Below are 22121 nucleotides of genomic sequence, written 5' to 3'. Positions count from 1 at the left end.
CACTCCTGTCTGCTCAGAAAATCTGCTTCCCAGTTGTCCACTCCTGGAATGTGGATGGCAGATAGGAGACAATCGTGGGCTTCCGCCCACTGCAGAATTCGAGTCACCTCCTTCATGGCTAAGGAACTCTGAGTCCCTCCCTGGTGGTTGATGTAAGCCACTGAGGTGATGTTGTCCGATTGAAATCTTATAAACCGGACCGACGACAGTTGAAGCCATGCTAATAGGGCATTGAAGATAGCTCTCAACTCCAAGATATTTATGGGAAGAGAGGACTCTTCCCAAGACCACAGGCCCTGAGCCTCTAGGGGGCCCAAAACAGCACCCCAGTCTGACAGGCTGGCGTCCGTAGTTACAATTTCCCAGGAAGGTCTCAGAAAGCAAGTGCCCTGAGAAAGATGTTCCTGTAACACCCACCACGAGGTATGACTACTTGTAAGAATGAATTATATAAACAGAAAAATGTTAATGAAGGGGGGTTTATGTAAAATAAATTCAAAGGAGACATGGTTCTAAGTTTTTCAGATATTAAACCAAGTTTGGAAGAAATAACAGAATTTATGCTTACCTGATAAATTACTTTCTCTTGCGGTGTATCCAGTCCACGGCTTCATCCTTTACTTGTGGGATATTCTCATTCCCTACAGGAAGTGGCAAAGAGAGCACACAGCAGAGCTGTCCATAAAGCTCCCCCTCTAGCTCCGCCCCCCAGTCATTCGACCGAAGGTTAGGAGAAAAACAGAATTTATGCTTACCTGATAAATTACTTTCTCCAACGGTGTGTCCGGTCCACGGCGTCATCCATTACTTGTGGGATATTCTCCTCCCCTACAGGGAAAGGCAAGGAGAGCACACAGCAAGAGCTGTCCATATAGCTCCCCCTCTGGCTCCGCCCCCCAGTCATTCGACCGACGGTTAGGAGAAAAAGGAGAAACTATAGGGTGCCGTGGTGACTGTAGTGTATAAAGAAAAAGAAAAAATTTTCAAACCTGATTAAAAAACCAGGGCGGGCCGTGGACCGGACACACCGTTGGAGAAAGTAATTTATCAGTTAAGCATAAATTCTGTTTTCTCCAACATTGGTGTGTCCGGTCCACGGCGTCATCCATTACTTGTGGGAACCAATACCAAAGCTTTAGGACACGGATGAAGGGAGGGAGCAAATCAGGTTATCTAAACAGAAGGCACCACGGCTTGCAAAACCTTTCTCCCAAAAACAGCCTCCGAAGAAGCAAAAATATCAAATTTGTAAAATTTGGCAAAAGTGTGCAGAGAAGACCAAGTCGCTGCCTTACATATCTGATTAACAGAAGCCTCGTTCTTGAAGGCCCATGTGGAAGCCACAGCCCTAGTGGAGTGAGCTGTGATTCGTTCAGGAGGCTGCCGTCCGGCAGTCTCATAAGCCAATCGGATAATGCTTTTCAGCCAGAAAGAAAGAGAGGTAGCAATAGCTTTTTGTCCTCTCCTCTTACCAGAGTAAACGACAAACAAGGATGAGGTTTGTCTAAAATTCTTTGTTGCTTCTAAATAGAGCTTTAAAGCACGGACTACATCTAAATTGTGTAACAAACGTTCCTTCTTTGAAACTGGATTCGGGCACAGAGAAGGAACAACTATTTCCTGGTTAATATTCTTGTTGGACAACTTTTGGAAGAAAACCAGGCTTGGTACGCAAAATAACCTTATCTGAATGGAACACCAGATAGGGTGGATCACACTGCAAAGCAGAACTTTCCAAGATAGCAACTTGATATCTATGGAATGTAAGGGTTCAAACGGAACCCCCTGAAGAACTGAAAGAACTAAATTTAGACTCCAAGGAGGAGTCAAGGGTCTGTAAACAGGTTTGATTCTGACCAAAGCCTGTACAAAAGCTTGTACCTCTGGCACAGCTGCCAGTCATTTGTATAACAAGACAGATAAAGCAGAAATCTGTCCTTTTAGAGAACTCGCTGACAATCCCTTATCCAAACCTTCTTGGAGAAAGGAGAGGATCTTAGGAATTTTAATCTTACTCCAGGAGAATCCCTTGGATTCACACCAACAGATATATCTTTTCCATATTTTATGGTAAATCTTTCTAGACACAGGTTTTCTGGCTTGGACCAGAGTATCTATCACTGAATCTGAAAACCCACGCTTGGATAAAATCAAACGTTCAATTTCCAAGCAGTCAGCTGCAGAGAAATTAGATTTGGATGTTCGAATGGACCTTGTACTAGAAGATCCTGTCTCAAAGGTAGCTTCCATGGTGGAGCCGATGACATATTCACCAGGTCTGCATACCAAGTCCTGTGCGGCCACGCAGGAGCTATCAGAATCATCGAGGCCTTCTCCTGTTTGATCCTGGCTACAAGCCTGGGAAGGAGAGGGAACGGTGGAAACGCATAAGCTAGGTTGAACGACCAAGGCGCCACTAATGCATCCACTAGAGTGGCCTTGGGATCCCTGGATCTGGACCCGTAGCAAGGAACCTTGAAGTTCTGACGAGACGCCATCAGATCCATGTCTGGAATGCCCCATAATTGAGTCAACTGGGCAAACACCTCCGGGTGGAGTTCCCACTCCCCCGGATAGAAAATCTGACGACTCAGATAATCCGCCTCCCAGTTGTCTACTCCTGGGATGTGGATTGCAGATAGGTGGCAGGAGTGATCCTCCGCCCATTTGATGATCTTGGATACCTCTCTCATCGCCAAGGAACTCCTTGTTCCTCACTGATGGTTGATGTAAGCTACAGTCGTCATGTTATCTGACTGGAATCTTATGTATCCGGCCTTCGCTAGATGAGGCCAAGCCCGGAGAGCATTGAATATCGCTCTCAGTTCCAGGATGTTGATCGGGAGAAGAGACTCTTCCCGAGACCATAAACCCTGAGTTTTCAGGGAATCCCAGACCGCGCCCCAGCCTGATAGACTGGCGTCGGTCGTGACAATGACCCACTTTGGTCTGCAGAAACTCATTCCCTGAGACAGGTGATACTGTCTACTGGAGCATGCACAGTTGTAATGGTCTTAGATGAATTCGAGCAAAAGGAACTATGTCCATTGCTGCAACCATCAACCCTACTACTTCCATGCACTGAGCTATGGAAGGCTGCAGAATAGAGAGAAGAACTTGACAAGCGTTTAGAAGCTTTGACTTTCTGACTTCTGTCAGGAAGATCTTTATTTCAAAAGAATCTATTATTGTTTCCAAAAAGGGAACTCTTGTCGACGGAGACAGGGAACTCTTTTCTACGTTCACCTTCCACCCGTGAGATCTGAGAAAGGCTAGAACAATGTCTGTATGAGCCTTTGCCTTGGAAAGAGACGACGCTTGAATTAGAATGTCGTCCAGATAAGGTGCCACTGCAATGCCCCTTGGTCTTAGAACCGCTAGAAGGGACCCGAGCACCTTTGTGAAAATTCTGGGAGCAGTGGCTAGTCCGAATGGGAGAGCCACGAACTGATAATGTTTGTCCAGAAAGGCGAACCTTAGGAACTGATGATGATCTTTGTGGATAGGAATATGTAGATACACATCCTTTAAATCCACGGTAGTCATATATTGACCCTCCTGGATTGTAGGTAAAATTGTTCGAATGGTTTCCATTTTGAATGATGGAACTCTGAGAAATTTGTTTAGAATTTTTAAATCCAGAATTGGTCTGAAAGTTCCCTCTTCTTTGGGAACTACAAACAGATTTGAGTAAAAACCCCTGACCTTGTTCCACAGTTGGAACTGGGTGTATCACTCTTCTACACAATGTAAGAATGCCTGTCTACTTATTTGGTTTGAAGATAAGTGAGAAATGTGGAACCTTCCCCTTGGGGGTAGTTCCTTGAATTCTAGAAGATAACCCTGAGAGACTATTTCTAGTATCCAGGGATCCTGAACATCTCTTGCCCAAGCCTGAGCAAAGAGAGAGAGTCTGTCCCCTACTAGATCCGGTCCCGGATCGGGGGCTACCCCTTCATGCTGTCTTGGTAGCAGCAGCAGGATTCTTGGCCTGTTTACCCTTATTCCAGCCTTGCATTGGTTTCCAAGCTGGTTTAGTCTGGGAAGCGTTACCCTCTTGTCTAGAGGCTGCCGAGTTAGAAGCCGGTCTGTTCCTGAAATTGCGAAAGGAACGAAAATTGGACTTATTCCTTGAAAGGCCTATCCTGTGGGAGGGCATGGCCCTTTCCCCCAGTGATGTCTGAAATAATTTCTTTCAATTCTGGCCCAAAAAGGGTCTTACCTTTGAAAGGGATATTAAGCAATTTTGACTTGGAAGATACATCCGCCGACCAAGACTTTAGCCAGAGCGCTCTGCGCGCCACAATTGCAAACCCTGAATTTTTCGCCGCTAATCTCGCCAACTGCAAAGCGGCGTCTAAAATAAAGGAATTAGCTAACTTAAGTGCGTGAATTCTGTCCATGACTTCCTCATACGGAGTCTCCCTACTGAGCGACTTTTCCAGTTCCTCGAACCAGAACCACGCCACTGTAGTGACAGGAATAATGCACGAAATAGGTTGAAGGAGGTAACCTTGCTGTACAAAAATCTTTTTAAGCAAACCCTCCAATTTTTTATCCATAGGATCTTTGAAAGCACAATTGTCCTCAATGGGAATGGTTGTGCGTTTGGCTAGTGTAGAAACCGCCCCCTCGACCTTAGGGACTGTTTGCCATATGTCCTTCCTGGGGTCGACCATAGGGAACAATTTCTTAAATATAGGAGGAGGGACAAAAGGTATGCCTGGCTTCTCCCACTCCTTATTCACTATGTCCGCCACCCGTTTAGGTATCGGAAAGGCATCAGGGTGCACCGGGACCTCTAGGAACTTGTCCATCTTGCACAAGTTTTCTGGGATGACCAGATTGTCACAATCATCCAGAGTAGATAGCACCTCCTTAAGTAATGCGCGGAGATGCTCTGATGTAAATTAAAATGTCACAACATCAGGTTCTGCCTGCTGAGAAATTCTTCCTGTATCAGAAATTTCTCCATCTGAGAAACCCCCCCTCACTGCCACTTCAGACTGTTGTGAGGGTATGACAGAAAAATAATCATCAGCGCCCTCCTGCTCTATAGTGTTTAAAACAGAGCAATCGCGCTTTCTCTGAAATGCTGGCATTTTGGATAAAATATTAGCTATGGAGTTATCCATTACTGCCGTCAATTGTTGCATAGTAACAAGCATTGGCGCGCTAGAAGTACTAGGGGTCGCCTGCGCGGGCATAACTGGTATAGACACAGAAGGAGAAGATGTAGAACTATCTCTACTTCCTTCATCTGAGGAATCATCCTGGGCAACCTTACTATTTGTGACAATACTGTCCTTACTGTGTTTGGACGCTATGGCACAATTATCACATATATTTGAAGGGGGAAACACATTGGCTTCCATACATACAGAACATGATCTATCAGAAGGTACAGACATGTTAAACAGGCTTAAACTGGTTAATAAAGTACAAAAACCGTTTTAAAACAAAACCGTTACTGTCTCTTTAAATGTTAAACAGGGCACACTTTATTACTGAATATGTGAAAAACTATGAAGGAATTATCCAACCTTTACCAAATTTTCACCACAGTGTCTTAATGCATTCAAAGTATTGCACCCCAATTTTGAAGCTGTTAACCCTTAAAATGTGGAAACCGGAGCCGTTTGCAATTTTAACCCCACTACAGTCCCAGCCACAGCCTTTGTTGTGACTTCAACTATCCCAGGGGGGTATTTCAAGCCTTCTAGGAACTTTTTCAGTGGACACCAGACCCTCTCACATGCATCTGCATGCACTGTACTTAAAAGAAACTGTGCAAAAATGGCGTGAAAATGAGGCTCTGCCTAATACAGTGAAAGGCCCTTCCTGACTGGGAAGGTGACTAAACTAGTGCCTGGCTCCTTAAAAGTGTCCACCAGTTAATAGCCCATAATAAGCCCTTTATTCTTTCTAAGTCTAAGAAAATGGCTTACCGATCCCCATGAGGGAAAAATGACAGCCTTCCAGCATTACACAGTCTTGTTAGAAAATGGCTAGTCATACCTTGAGCAGAAAAGTCTGCAAACTGTTCCCCCCAACTGAAGTTCTCTCATCTCAACAGTCCTGTGTGGGAACAGCAATCGATTTTAGTTACTGCTGCTAAAATCATACTCCTCTTTTAAACAGAACTCTTCATTTCTTTCTGTTTCAGAGTAAATAGTACATACCAGCACTATTTTAAAATAACAAACTCTTGATAGAAGAAATAAAAAACTACAACTAACACCACAAACTCCTCACCATCCCCGTGGAGATGCTACTTGTTCAGAGCGGCAAGGAGAATGACTGGGGGGTGGAGCCAGAGGGGGAGCTATATGGACAGCTCTTGCTGTGTGCTCTCCTTGCCTTTCCCTGTAGGGGAGGAGAATATCCCACAAGTAATGGATGACACCGTGGACCGGACACACCAATGTTGGAGAAAAGGAGAAACCATAGGGTGCAGTGGTGACTGTAGTTTAAACAAAAAAATTATTTACCTGACTTAATTGCCAGGGCGGGCCGTGGACTGGATACACCGCAAGAGAAAGCATAAATTCTGTTTTCTCTTGCAAGGTGTATCCAGTCCATGGCTTCATCCTTTACTTGAGGGATACCAATACCAAAGCTATAGGACACTGATGAAGGGAGGGAACAAGACAGGTACCTTAAACGGAAGGCACCACTGCTTGCAAAACCTTTCTCCCAAAAATAGCCTCCAAAGAAGCAAAAGTATCGAATTTATAAAATTTGGCAAAAGTATGCAGTGAGGACCAAGTCGCTGCCTTACAAATCTGTTCAACAGAAGCCTCATTCTTGAAAGCCCATGTGGAAGCCACAGCTCTGGTAGAATGAGCGGTAATTCGTTCAGGAGGCTGCTGGCCAGCAGTCTCGTAAGCCAACCTGATTATGTTTTTCAGCCAGAAGGAAAGAGAGGTAGCAGTCGCTTTCTGACCTCTCCTCTTACCAGAATAAATGACAAATAAGGATGATGTTTGTCTGAAGTCTTTAGTTGCTTGTAAATAGAATTTTAAAGCACGAACAACATCAAGATTGTGTAGCAGGCGTTCCTTCTTTGAAGATGGGTTAGGACACAGAGAAGGAACTATTATTTCCTGGTTAATATTCTTGTTAGAAACAACCTTAGGAAGAAACCAAGGCTTGGTACGCAAAACAACCTTATCTGCGTGAAACACCAGGTAAGGAGAATCACACTGCAAAGCAGACAATTCTGAAACTCTTCGAGCAGAAGATATAGCTACCAAAAACAGAACTTTCCAAGATAATAACTTAATATCTATGGAATGTAAAGGTTGAAACGGAACCCCTTGAAGAACTTTAAGAACTAGATTTAGACTCCATGGCGGAGCCGCAGGTTTATAAACAGTCTTGATTCTGACTAGAGCCTGAGCAAACGCTTGAACGTCTGGTACCTCTGCCAGACGCTTGTGTAAGAGAATAGACAGAGCAGATATCTGTCCCTTTAAAGAACTAGCTGACAATCCTTTCTCCAATCCTTCTTGGAGAAAAGACAATATTCTGGGAATCCTAATCTTACTCCATGAGTAACTCTTGGATTCACACCAACAAAGATATTTTCGCCATATCTTATGGTAGATTTTCCTAGTGACAGGCTTTCTAGCCTGAATCAGAGTATCTATAACTGACTCAGTGAAACCACGTTTTGATAGAATTAAGCGTTCAATCTCCAAGCAGAGAAACTAGATTTGGATGCTTGAACGGACCCTGTATTAGAAGATCCTGCCTCATTGGCAGTGTCCATGGTGGAACAGATGACATGTCCACTAGGTCTGCATACCAAGTCCTGCGTGGCCACGCAGGCGCTATCAGAATCACCGAAGCCTTCTCCTGCTTGATTCTGGCGACCAGACGAGGGAGAAGAGGAAACGGTGGAAAGACATAAGCCAGATTGAAGGACCAAGGCGCTGCTAGAGCATCTATCAATACCGCCTTGGGGTCCCTGGACCTGGATCCGTAGAGAGGAAGTTTGGTGTTCTGACGGGACGCCATCAGATCCAATTCTGGAGTGCCCCATAGCTGAGTCAGCTGAGCAAAAACCTCCGGGTGGAGTTCCCACTCCCCCGGGTGAAAAGTCTGACGACTTAGAAAATCCGCCTCCCAGTTGTCCACTCCTGGGATGTGAATTGCTGAGAGATGGCAGGAGTGATCCTCCGCCCACCTGATTATTTTGGTGACTTCCTTCATCGCTAAGGAACTCTTCGTTCCCCCCTGATGATTGATATAAGCTACAGTCGTGATGTTGTCCGACTGAAATCTGATGAATTTGGCTGCAGCTAGTTGAGGCCATGCCTGAAGCGCATTGAATATCGCTCTCAGTTCCAAAATGTTTATCGGGAGAAGAGATTCTTCTCGAGACCATAAGCCCTGAGCTTTCAGGGAGTCCCAGACTGCACCCCAGCCTGGCATCGGTCGTTACAATGATCCACTCTGGTCTGCGGAAACATGTTCCCTGAGACAGATGAGCCTGAGACAACCACCAGAGAAGAGAGTCTCTGGTCCCCTGGTCCAATTGTATTTGACGAGACAAGTCTGCGTAATCCCCATTCCACTGTTTGAGCATGCACAGTTGCAGTGGTCTGAGATGTATTCGAGCAAAAGGGACTATGTCCATTGCCGCTACCATTAATCCGATTGCCTCCATGCACTGAGCTACAGATGGTCGAATAATCGAATGAAGTACTTGGCAAGTAGTTAAAAGCTTTAACTTTCTGACCTCCGTCAGAAATATCTTCATTTCTACCGAATCTATTAGTGTTCCCAGGAAGGGAACCCTTGTGAACGGAAACAGAGAACTCTTTTCGATGTTCACCTTCCACACGTGAGACCTTAGAAAGGCCAGTACAATCTCCGTGTGAGCCTTGGCTCTGGGAAAAGACGACGCCTGAATTAGGATGTCGTCTAGGTAAGGCGCTACTGCTATGCCCCGCGGTCTTAGCACCGCCAGAAGGGAACCTAGCACCTTTGTGAAAATTCTGGGAGCAGTGGCCAAACCGAAAGGAAGAGCCACGAACTGGTAATGTTTGTCCAGAAAAGTGAACCTGAGAAACTGGTGATGATCTTTGTGGATAGGGATATGTAGGTACGCATCCTTTAAATCCATGGTAGTCATATATTGACCTTCCTGGATCATTGGTAAGATTGTTCGAATGGTCTCCATCTTGAATGATGGGACTCTGAGGAATTTGTTTATAATTTTTAGATCCAGGATTGGTCTGAAAGTTCCCTCTTTTTTGGGGACCACAAACAGGTTTGAGTAAAAGCCCATTCCTTGTTCTGCAATTGGAACTGGACATATCACTCCCATCATGAGTAGATCTTCTACACAGCGTAAGAACGCCTCTTTCTTTGTCTGGTCTGTAGACAGACGAGAAATGTGAAACCTTCCCCTTGGAGGGGAGTCCTTGAATTCTAAAAGATATCCCTGGGTAACAATCTCTACTGCCCAGGGATCGTGAACATCTCTTGCCCAAGCCTGAGCGAAGAGAGAGAGTCTGCCCCCTACCAGATCCGGTCCCGGATCGGGGGCTACCCCTTCATGCTGTTTTAGTAGCAGCTGCAGGCTTCTTGGCCTGTTTACCCTTGTTCCAGCGCTGTAAAGGCTTCCAGGTTGCCTTTGGCTGTGAAGCGCTACCCTCTTGCTTTGCAACTGTAGAGGCTGAAGCGGGACCGCTCCTGAAGTTACAAAAGGAACGAAAATTATCTTTGTTCTTAGCCCTAAAGGGCCTATCCTGAGGGAGAGTATGGCCCTTACCCCCTGTGATTTCTGAAATAATCTCTTTCAATTCTGGCCCGAAAAGGGTCTTGCCCTTGAAAGGGATATTTAGTAATTTGGATTTTGACGACACATCGGCAGACCATGACTTGAGCCAAAGTGCCCTGCGCGCCATAATGGGGAAACCTGAATTTTTTGCTGCTAACTTAGCCAATTGCAAAGCGGCATTTGTGATAAAAGAATTAGCCAGCTTTAGAGCTTTAATTCTATCCATGACTTCGTCATATGAAGTCTCCCTCTGGAGCGACTCCTCCAGCGCCTCAAACCAGAAAGCTGCTGCAGTAGTTACAGGAATAATGCAGGCAATGGGTTGGAGAAGGAAACCTTGTTGAACAAAAATTTTCTTTAGTAAACCTTCTAACTTTTTATCCATAGGATCTTTGAAAGCACAACTGTCTTCAATTGGAATAGTTGTGCGTTTTGCCAGTGTAGAAACTGCCCCCTCTACCTTAGGGACCGTCTGCCACGAGTCCCGCCTGGGGTCAGTTATGGGGAACATTTTCTTAAAAATGGGGGGGGGAACAAAAGGGACACCTGGTCTCTCCCACTCCCTAGAAACAATGTCCGCCACCCTTTTAGGGATTGGAAACGCATCAGTGTATACCGGGACTTCTAGGTATTTGTCCATCTTACACAATTTCTCTGGAACCACCATAGGGTCACAATCATCCAGAGTGGATAAAACCTCCCTAAGCAATACGCGGAGGTGTTCCAGTTTAAATTTAAACGCTAGTGAATCTGATTCTGCCCGCTGAGAAACCTTTCCTGAGTCGGAGATTTCTCCCTCAGACATCAAATCCCTCACCCCCACTTCAGAGTGTTGTGAGGGTATGTCAGATAAACCTCCCAAAGCTTCCGACTGCTCATAATCTGTTCTTAAAACAGAGCTATCGCTCTATAACGCTTTGTAGGAAAAACTGGCAGTTTGGATAGAAATGCCGCAAGGGAATTATCCATGACTGTCGCTAATTGTTGTAATGTAATAGGGGCCAATGCACTAGAGGTACTAGGCATCGCTTGCGCAGGTGTAACTGGTGGTGACACATGGGGAGAGGAAGGCGGACTATCCTCGTTACCTTCCGTCAAAGAATCATCTAGGGCTACATTTTTAAGTGACACAATATGATCTTTAAAGTGTATAGACACATTAGTGCACTTGGAACACAATTTTAGAGGGGGTTCCACCATGGCTTCTGAACACATAGAGCAAGGCCTTTCCTTAGTGTCAGACATGTTTAACAGACTAGTATTATACACAAGCAGGCTTGGAAACACTTTATTCAAATAAAAATTTCAATTTGAAAAAAACGTTACTGTGCCTTTAAGAAATAAAAAGCGCACACAATTTTACAAAACCGTGAGAAATGAACCAATCTCTTTGAAATTTTCACCGTATGAGCCTAAGGCTTTGATATGATTGCACAACAATTTTCAGCCCAATTAACCCCTTAATGCCCAAACCGGAGCAGCCTAAAGCCGGCAACCGGTTTACAAACTACAGCACCTTGCCACAGCTTACTGCCGTGGCCCTACCTGCCCTTAGGGATTAGTTTTGGGGAAAACAAGCTTCTTTGAAGTCCTCAAACAGTCTCTGAACCCTCCATGTGAAGCAGCATGAACTGTCTGTTAATACTAACTGCGCAACTGAGGCGTGAAATTAGGCCCCCTCCCCCTCCACTCCGGAGATGTGGGGCCTTCAAAATCACAATTAGGTGACTAAACAATATGCCATGTGGAAAAAAAACCCATAATAAACACACAAAAGTGCTTAAAAAGTGTCTACAACGAGTATTTTCTCCAATAAATAATCGATTGCCCTGTAACAGTGTCAACCAGTCTATTGAGCCCTGTTAAGTAAGCCTTCATTCTATACTGAGTCTCAGAACATAGCTTACCTTCCCCACATGGGGATTCTTGTCAGTCTTCTAGCATTAACTGAATCTTGTCTAGAAAAAGATGACTGAACATACCTTATTGCAGTTAAGCCTGCAAACTGTTCCCCCCAACTGAAGTTTTCTGGTACTCCTCAGTCCTGTGTGGGAACAGCAGTGGATTTTAGTTACAACATGCTAAAATCATTTTCCTCTCAGCAGAATTCTTCATCACATTTCTGCTATAGAGTGAATAGTACAAATCGGTACCATTTAAAAATAACAAACTCTTGATTGAAGATATAAAACTACAAATCTAACACCACATTCACTTTACCCTCCCGTAGAGAGGCCCTGCTGCCAGAGCCGGCAAAGAGAATGAGAATATCCCACAAGTAAAGGATGAAGCCGTGGACTGGATACACCTTGCAAGAGAAATAATGATATAAACCATCACCTTCAGACCTGTACATAAAATAAAAGATCGGATAAGAAAAATTGCAAACAATTAGGAACCCAGGTGAGCTACTAATATTAATATAATGTAGAATAATTTCAACATTTTAGCCTATATAAATCAAATATAGGGGTTGTCATCTCAGATACTGAGCCCTCTTTTTCAAAGTCTTGCCCTTATAAGAAGACATATAAATTACAAAAGGGGGTGTTCATGGGACAAAACATTATAATCTACAAATGAAAGACAACCAGGATAAGAATAAGCTAGTACATGGATTATCAAATGTCAATTATTCTTTGCTGAAGCTGCAAGTTGGAGGATACCGCCTGTGCTTAACCCTTAAAAAGCACAGATATAGTAGGATACAAAACACCAAATGCTCTCCCAAGCAGCCAATGTTATCCACTAGGAACAAAAAATGAACTTTTTAGGCTGAAAATCCTCCCTTGAACCTTATATGCTTAACAGTCTCTCACTCCTTAGTACTCATGTGATTACCTGTGAGCTGTAACAATGAATATTTCAAAACACTCCGGTCTTGTAGCAGTAAAACATAGCCTTCATTGGATACAAAGTAAATAAAAAGTTCACAGACCTTGGTGTTGTCGGTGCATATAACTGGTAGTATAGACCTGTACCTCTGACCCCCTTGAGCGCGTCACCAGACGCGTTTCGCCGTAGCTTTATCGATGGTGACATAGTGTTCTGACCATAAACGCCAGCTTTAAAAAAAAAACTCTGATCACGTGACCTTTGAGTTACCGGAAGTGACGTATCGGGGGTGTGTTCACCAATCAGAAATTCAGAGCGGTGTGTGATAAGCTGTTGTTAGGTAGAATACCTGTCATCATTACAGATATAAATATAAACACCCGTGGTACATGTGTCTTACAATTCTCATACATACTTTTAACTTTAATTAGCCTAATCTACACTTGGTGAGAATTTTAAAGATGACATAATTATCTAGCGAATTTCCATATATACAGTGTTATTGATAAAAGAAACAAACTTTTTACATGATAAAAAAACAACAACAAGAGAACACTAAAAGAAAAAAGCTGCATTATATTAATGTAACCAAAAAACGGGAAACTATTTCTACTCTTTAGGGATTGTGAAGTTGTTACTTATTTATCATATATGAGATGAATTACATGATCGGATGAATTTACAAAAATGATAAAGTACTAGGGTTTACCACTATTTGCTTAAAGACTTATTTGATGAATTATATTTATTCTCTTAATTTATTTTAATAAATGATTTTGGTTTGGTCATATACTCGAAGTGGTTAACCCTATATGTAGTTCCATTTAAGTAATAGGTTAACTATAGACCTCTTATATATGGGCTATTTGTTTGTATTATAGCCTAAGAAAGGTTCTATATCCCATTTATGTATGTTTTAACCTAAGAAGAGATCTACATCCCACCTAGCATTAATGCCATTGGGCTCACGTGTCTGCAGAAAAAAGATCCATTTTGTTTCTTTAAATAGCAATTTCTTAAATCTATTACCACCTCTTGGAGTTTTAGGAAGGTGGTCTATTGCCTGAATTTGAAAAGCTTTTGTTGGATTAGGATGTTGATTGAAATGTTTAGCAACTCTAGTTTTTGGGTACTCATTCTGTATATCATTAAGATGTTCCCTTGCTCTATCTTTCAATATTCGACTAGAACAACCTGTATATTGTTTTTTGCATATTGAACAAGTAATTAAATAAATTATATATTTGGACGCACAGTCCAACCTATATGTTATTTTATATTCCTTATTAGTATTCGTAGAGATAAAGGTGTCACCTGTCTTTATGTGTGCACATGTAAGGCATGGATGATGGTTACATTTATAACATCCTTTCTTGGATAACCAACTTTCCTTCATTTGTCTATTTTTAGTTTTGTTAGTGGTCTATATCCTCTTCGTTCGATGTCTTCTTTACAATGAATGTTCGTTTAAATAACGTCATCCAAGATGGCATCCCTTAGATTCCGATTGGCTGATAGAATTCTATCAGCCAATCGGAATTAAGGTTGAAAAAATCCTATTGGCTGTTGCAATCAGCCAATTGGATTGAGCTTTCATCCTATTGGCTGATCCAATCAGCCAATTGGATTGAGCTTGCATTCTATTGGATTATTGGAATAGAATTCTATCAGCCAATCGGAATCTAAGGGACATCTTCGATGACGTCATTTAAAGGAACATTCATTGTAAAGAAGACGTCGAACAAAGAGAATGCTTCGCGTCGGATGTCTTGAAAAAGGAGCCGCTCCGCGCCGGATGGATGAAGATAGAAGATGCCGTCTGGATGAAGACGTTGTCCCGCTTAGATGAAGACTTCTGCTGGATTCGATGAGGACTTCTGCCGCTTCGTGGAGGATGATGTCGGCTCTTCAGAAACTGTAAGTGGATCTTCGGGGTTAGTGTTAGGCTTTTTTAAGGGTTTATTGGGTGGGTTTTAATTTTAGATTAGGGTTTGGGATTTTGAAAAAGAGCTAAATTCCCTTTAAGGGCAATGCCCATCCAAATGCCCTTTTCAGGGCAATGGGGATCTTAGGATTTTTTAGATTAGGTTTTTATTTGGGGGGTTGGTTGTGTGGATGGTGGGTTTTACTGTTGGGGGGTTGTTTGTATTTTTTATTTACAGGTAAAAGAGCTGATTTCTTTGAGGCAATGCTCAGCAAAAGGTCCTTTTAAAGGCTATTGGTAGTTTATTGTAGGCTAGGGTTTTTTTTTTATTTTGGGGGGGCTTTTTTATTTTCATAGGGCTCTTAGATTAGGTGTAATTAGTTTAAATCTTTGATAATTTATTTTTTATTTTGTGTAACTTAGTGGAGGTTTTTTTTGTAACTTAGTTGTTAGTTTTTGGTAACTTTGTAATAGTAGATTTAAATTATTTGAGTAGGGTTAGGTTTTTAAATATATAATATATTTAATTTAATTTGTAGTTTAATGTAATTTAGTATAACAGTTAGGGTAGATTAATTAATAGTTTAATATAGTTTAATGTAATCTTAGTATAAAAGTTAGGGTAGGTTAATTATTAGTTTAATATAGTTTATTGTAATTTTAGTCTAATAGTTAGGGTAGGTTAATTAATAGTTTAATATAGTTTATTGTAATTTTAGTCTAATAGTTAGGGTAGGTTAATTAATAGTTTAATATAGTTATTAAGGTAAGTTAACATAGGGATGAGTTAATATTTAATATAAAGTTAGCGGGTTGTTAGGTTTAGGGGTTAATAGGTTAATTTAGTTTATGGCGATGTGGGGGGCTGGCGGTTTAGGGGTTAATAGGTTTAGTAATTGGTAGTGATGTGGAAGGCCAGAGGTTTAGGGGTTAATACATTTAGTTAGTTGCGGCAGGGTCCGGGAGCGGCGGAATAGGGGTTAATAAGTTTATTAGAGTTGCGGCGGTGTCGGCGAGTAGCGGGATAGGGGTTAATAACTTTATTTAGTTGCGGCGTGGTCCGGGAGCAACGGGATATGGGGTTAAACAGTTTTGTATAGTGGCTTTGTTTAGTGACAGTATATAAATAAAGACAACTTGGATAGTTTAGGAGCGCTAAAAAAGCCAAAGGGGTGTCTGGAGATCAATATATAAATAAAGCTGTGAAAAAGCCGAATAGCAGTGAGATCGATGACTGTTAGTTAACAACAGTCCGCTGCTGATCGCCCCGTACTTGGTGTGCGGCTTTTTGACAGCTTTTTTGTTAAATATTTTGAACTGCTGGTGCAATGCCACCCCCTGCAGATTTGCGGCCAATCGGCTGCTAGCAGGGGGTGTCAATCAACCCGATAGTATTGGATAGGGTTGATTTCCAGCAATGTCTGTCCGCCACCTCAGAGCAGGCGGACAGGTTATGGAGCAGCGGTCTTTAGAACCTGAAGGCTCGCCAGAAACACGGGGCATCAAGCTCCATACGGAGATTGATAAATAGGCCCCATAAACTTAAGCAGTTCATTTTTTTAGCAGATTTTACAGAAAGGGAGGTGGATTCATGGAATAAACTTCCAATTGAGGTGGTAAACACAAAGACTGTAATGAAACTTAACAATGCCTGGGACATGCATAAGGCTATCCTAAGGAAAAAGTAACCTGTAGGGGCCTATTTATTATTGTGCGAGTGGACATATTGTGGATCATGTCCGCTGCTCTCTGCATTTATCATCGCACCAGCAGTTCTTGTGAACTGCTGGTGCAATACCGCCCCTTGCAGATTTGTGGCCAATTGGCCGCTAGCAGGGGGTGTCAATCAACCCAATCGTATTCGATCGGGTTGATTTCTGTCCGCCGCCTCAGAGCAGACGGACAGGTTATGACGCAGCGGACTTTAGACCGTTGCTTCATAACTTTTGTTTCCCCGTAATATGGGTAGACTTGTTGGGCCTTTTTGGTTCTTATCTTCGGTCAAATTTTATGTTTATTAACAGTTATCCCTCAGCTACTGTCAGCTGCATGATGAAAAAATATCCAATCAGCTTCATCAATGCTGATGTCACACTTTCCTTTACTGTGATCTCATGAGATTTTATAGTAATCTTTCCTTTAGCTGAGGAGGGAAATAACATAAGTGTGCTGCACATGTCACATGACGCTCCCTTGCAGTACTAGCCTCCTGATTGGCTGCATGAAGTCCATTTACAACGTGGCAACTGAGAACATTCTGAGGTAAAATATCTTCCTTTTTTACATAGAGATGTTCAGGTGATATTTTCTAGTCAGCTTTTTACAGCTATACTGAATCACTTTCATGTGCTTCAGCATTTGGGTTTCATGTTCCTTTAATGTGTATTATCAATACAATTTATACTTTGTACATTCAATACGCTTTTTTAATCTGCTTATTTTACTGAGCACTATACAGTAATGTACTGAATGTGTCTTTCTATTTCATAGATAAAAGGTAAAATTTGCCTTCAGTGAATACCATGTAGGTCCTCTTTTTAGATTACACCACAGCAAAGAGCTCCCCGCACCTAAATAAACTTATTAACCCCTAAACCACCGCTCCTGGACCCCGCCGCAACTATAATAAATATATGAACACCTAAACCGCCGCTCCCGGACCACGCCGCCACTATAATAAATATATGAACCCCTAAACCGCCACTCCCGGACCACGCCGCCACCTACATTATACCTATTAACCCCTAATCTTCCGCCCCCTATACCGCCGCCACTTACATAAAGTTATTAACCCCGCCACAAATAAATTAATTGTTTAACCCCTAAACCGCCGCAACCCGGAGCCCTCCACCACCTACATTACATTTATTAACCCCTATCCTGCCCCCCTCGCATTCTATTGGCTGTTCCAATCAGCCAATAGAATGCGAGGTCAATCCTATTGGCTGACTGGATCAGCCAATCGGATTGAACTTCAATCCGATTCGCTGATTACATCAGCCAATTGGATTTTTCCTACCTTAATTCCAATTGGCTGATAGAATCCTATCAGCCAATCGGAATTCAAGGGACGCCATCTTGGATGACGTAATTTAAAGGAACCTTCATTCAGTGTTAGAACGGCGTTTGAAGAGGATGGCCCAGCGTCGGCTGGAATGAAGATGGACCCGCTCCGCTCTGGTTGATTGAAGATAGAAGATGCCGCTTGGATAAAGACTTCTGCCGCTTGGAGGACCTCTTCTGCCCGGATTCGAGGAAGATTTCTGGCTGGATCGGATGATGACTTGTGCCGGCTGGGTGAAGACGTCTCAAGGTAGGGTGATCTTCAAGGGGGTAGTGTTAGTTTTTTTTTAAGGGGAGTTTGGGTTGGTTTTAGAGTAGGGTTGGGTGTGTGGGTGGTGGGTTTTAATGTTGGGGAGGTTGTATTTCTTTTTTTTACAGGTAAAAGAGCTGATTACTTTGGGGCAATGCCCCGCAAAAGGCCCTTTTAAGGGCTATTTGTAATTTAGTTTAGGGTAGGGAATTTTATTATTTTGGGGGGCTTTTTAATTTTATTAGGGCGCTTAGATTAGGTGCAATTAGTTTAAACTTCTTGTAATTTTTTTTATTTTCTGTAATTTAGAGGTGTTTTTTTTTGTACTTTAGTTGTTTTTAGTTAATTTTATTTAATGTTAGGTAATTGTAGTTAATTAATTTAATTTATTTAATGATAGTGTAGTGTTAGGTGTAATTGTAACTTAGGTTAGGATTTATTTTACAGGTAATTTTGTATTTATTTTAGCTAGGTGGTTATTAAATAGTTAATAACTATTTAATAACTATTGTACCTAGTTAAAATAAATACAAAGTTGCCTGTAAAATAAAAAATAAACCCTAAAATAGCTACAATGTAACTAATTGTTATATTGTAGCTATCTTAGGGTTTATTTTATAGGTAAGTATTTAGTTTTAAATAAGATTAATTTATTTAATTATACGAATATTTATTTAGATTAATTTAAATAATATTTAAGTTAGGGTTAGGGTTAGACTTGGAATTAGGGGTTAATTAATTTAATATATTGGCGGCGGTGTAGGGGGGGTAGATTAGGGGTTAATCAATGTACTGTAGGTGGCGGTGGGCTCCGGATGCGGCGGTTTAGGGGTTAAACAATTAATTTATTTGCAGCGGGGTCCGGGATCGGCAGGATAGGGGTTAATAACTTTATGTAGGTGGCGGGGGTATAGGGGGTGGCAGATTAGGGGTTAATAGGTATAATGTAGGTTGCGGCGGGGTCCGGGAGTGGCGGTTTAGGGGTTAATAAATTTATTATAGTTGCGGCGGGGTCCGGGAGCGGCGGTTTAGGGGTTAAACATTTTATTTAGTTGCGGCAGTTTAGGGGTTAATAAGGATAAAGTAGGTGGTGGCGGTGAAGGGGGGACAGATTAGGGGTGTTTAGACTCGGGGTACATGTTAGGGTGTTAGGTGCAGACACTTCCCATAGAAATCAATGGGATATCGGGCAGCAGCGAACATGAGCTCTCGCTGCTGTCAGACTCCCATTGATTCCTATGGGATCCGCTGCCTCTAGGGCGGCGGATTGAACACCAGGTACGCTGGGCCGGAATAGTGGCGAGCGTACCTGGTTGTTCTTTGATAACTTCCAAAAGTAGTCAGATTGTGCCGAACTTGCGTTCGGAACATCTGGAGTGATGTAACCATCAATCTGTGTCGGACTGAGTCCGGCGGATCGTAGGTTAAGTCAATATATTCTACTTTTGATGGTCTGTAGGGCTTGATAACTATGGTGAATCAGCCTTGCCACAAATATGCTGCGGAATTCCAGCGTATTTGCTGTTGACGGCTTGATAACTAGAGGCCATAGTGTGAGTATCATCTCTAACCTGCAAGGTTACATTTGGATTTTGTGCATCACATCTGTTAGGGTAATGCAACACAAAATAAAGGTTCGATTTGTGTGGTTTTTAGTTACAATAGTTTAATCTGCCTGAGAAGAGATTTTATTAGCTCTATTTTTAAAGAATTGAGTTATGAAGATTAGTGAAATTCTACATAAAGTAATATATTTAACCTCATAGTTGCCAGAAATGACTGCAACACATTGCATTGCAACGCTCTGCAGGATTCTTTGGCAGAGAATGGGTTAAGAATGAAATGCCAGTGCTTTATATGCTACAGAGATAACGTTTGTACAGGTGACATGAGGGCAGATATCACAGAAAGGAACGTCAATCTACTAGACATAAAACGCTGTAACTTGTACTAATACAACATTATACCCTGACTTGCGGGGTTACCTACTTGCGTATGCAGGCAGCGTCATCACCCTCAGTCTGCAGAGAGCTGTTCTGTAACTGGCCGCGCAGCGCTCTCCATCTGTCCTCCAGCTGCTGCTTGAGAGGGAACAGCTCCATACGGTCCAACTATCAGGAGAGAATACAGTAAAACCGCTGCCGTATATACATAGAGGAATATACAGACACAAACATTTTCTTATTGTTAAGTCATTGGGGCCCATTTACCAAGCTCCGTATGGAGCCTGAAGGCCCGTGTTTCTGGCGAGCCTTCAGACTCGTCAGAAACACAAGTTACGGAGCTCCATAACCTGTCCTCCTGCTATAAAGAGGCGGACAGACATTGATTGACATTGATTGACACCCCCCTGCTAGCGGCCGATTGGCCACGAATCTGCAGGGGGTGGCGTTGCACCAGCAGTTCACAAGAGTTGCTGGTGCAATGCTGAATGCGGAGAGCGTATTGATCATTCAGTGAGGTCAGTCGGATCATGTCCGAGAGGCCTTTCATAAATAGACCCATTATATTTACCTGCATGCTACAAACAAAGAACATAGCCGCGCCCAACAAGCTTCAGTGCATCATATAACCAGTTACCCAGTGTGATGAAAGACTTTAAAGAGACATGAAACAAATAATTTCTTCGATGATTCAGAACATTTAATTTTAAGCAACTTTCCAATTTGCTTCTATTATGAAACTTTCCTCATTCTCTTGGTATCCTTTGTTGAAGGAGCAGCACTGCTCTACTGGGCTGAGCTGAATACATCTGGTGAGCCAATGACAAGAGGCATATGTGTGCAGCCACCAATCATCAGATAGTTACCAGTAGTGCATTGGTGCTACCGAGCCTACATTGGTATGCTTTTCAACACAGGATACCAAGAGAATAAAGAAAAGGGCTATCTGATCTCATTTTTACTTTATTTCACACATTGTAGAGCAATGTATTATTGCACTATTGCTTCCATATAACTATGTGTTTAACCCCTGCAAAGCTACAACGGACTAAAGGGACTTAGCTGAACACATGGTGAGCCAATGACAATAGCCCATGCCACATAGGCATACGGGGCAGAGAACGCATCTGCATGTAAAGCTGGGTATATAACACACGAGAGGCACATTAGCAGGCACATGCACAGAGAGGCACATTAGCAAGCGCATGCACAGAGAGGCACATTAGCAGGTGCATGCACAGAGAGGCACATTAGCAAGCGCATGCACAGAGAGGCACATTAGCAAGCGCATGCACAGAGAGGCACATTAGCAGGTGCATGCACAGAGAGGCACATTAGCAAGCGCATGCACAGAGAGGCACATTAGCAGGTGCATGCACAGAGAGGCACATTAGCAGGCACATGCACAGAAAGGCACATTAGCAAGCGCATGCACAGAGAGGCACATTAGCAGGTGCATGCACAGAGAGGCAAATTAGCAGGTGCATGCACAGAGAGGCACATTAGCAGGCGCATGCACAGAGAGGCAGATTAGCAGGTGCATGCACAGAGAGGCACATTACCAAGCGCATACACAGAGAGGCACATTAGCAGGTGCATGCACAGAGAGGCACATTAGCAGGCGCATGCACAGAGAGGCACATTAGCAGGCACATGCACAGAGAGGCACATTAGCAAGCGCATGCACAGAGAGGCACATTAGCAGGTTCATGCACAGAGAGGCAGATTAGCAGGCGCATGCACAGAGAGGTAGAATAGCAGGCGCATGCACAGAGAGGCAGATTAGCAGGCGCATGCACAGAGGCACATTAGCAGGCGCATGCACAGAGAGGCACAATAGCAGGCGCATGCACAGAGAGGCACATTAGCAGGCGCATGCACAGAGAGGCACATTAGCAGGCGCATGCACAGAGAGGCACATTAGCAGGAGCATGCACAGAGAGGCACATTAGCAGGTGCATGCAGAGAGAGGCACATTAGCAGGTGCATACAGAGAGCGGCACATTAGCAGGTGCATGCACAGAGAGGCACATTAGCAGGCGCATCCACAGAAGTACATTAGCAGGCGCATGCACAGAGGTACATTAGCAGGCGCATGCACAGAGAGGCACATTAGCAGGTGCATGCACAAAGAGGCACATTAGCAGGTGCATGCACAGAGAGGCACATTAGCAGGTGCATGCACAGAGAGGCACATTAGCAAGTGAATGCACAGAGAGGCACATTATCAGGTGCATGCACAGAGAGGCACATTAGCAAGCGCATGCACAGAGAGGCACATTAGCAGGTGCATGCACAGAGAGGCACATTAGC

General features: G+C 43.1%; 1 protein-coding gene and 1 long non-coding RNA gene across 2 annotated transcripts in view; one reads left to right on the top strand and one right to left on the bottom strand.

Annotated features, from left to right (window-relative positions):
- QRICH2 (glutamine rich 2) overlaps nucleotides 1-22121 on the bottom strand; it is a 477139-nt gene that overhangs the window by 132862 nt on the left and 322156 nt on the right. The window contains exon 10 of the mRNA XM_053709330.1: nucleotides 19855-19976. Coding sequence (XP_053565305.1) covers nucleotides 19855-19976 — 122 coding nt within the window. The remainder of the gene's footprint in view (nucleotides 1-19854; nucleotides 19977-22121) is intronic.
- Nucleotides 1-22121, top strand: part of LOC128655774 (uncharacterized) — a 300545-nt gene that overhangs the window by 111590 nt on the left and 166834 nt on the right. The gene's annotated exons all lie outside the window — the stretch shown is intronic.

Source organism: Bombina bombina, chromosome 1, assembly GCF_027579735.1.
Source record: "Bombina bombina isolate aBomBom1 chromosome 1, aBomBom1.pri, whole genome shotgun sequence".
Classification (NCBI taxonomy): Eukaryota; Metazoa; Chordata; class Amphibia; order Anura; family Bombinatoridae; genus Bombina; species Bombina bombina.
This window is presented reverse-complemented; position numbering and strand designations above follow the sequence as displayed.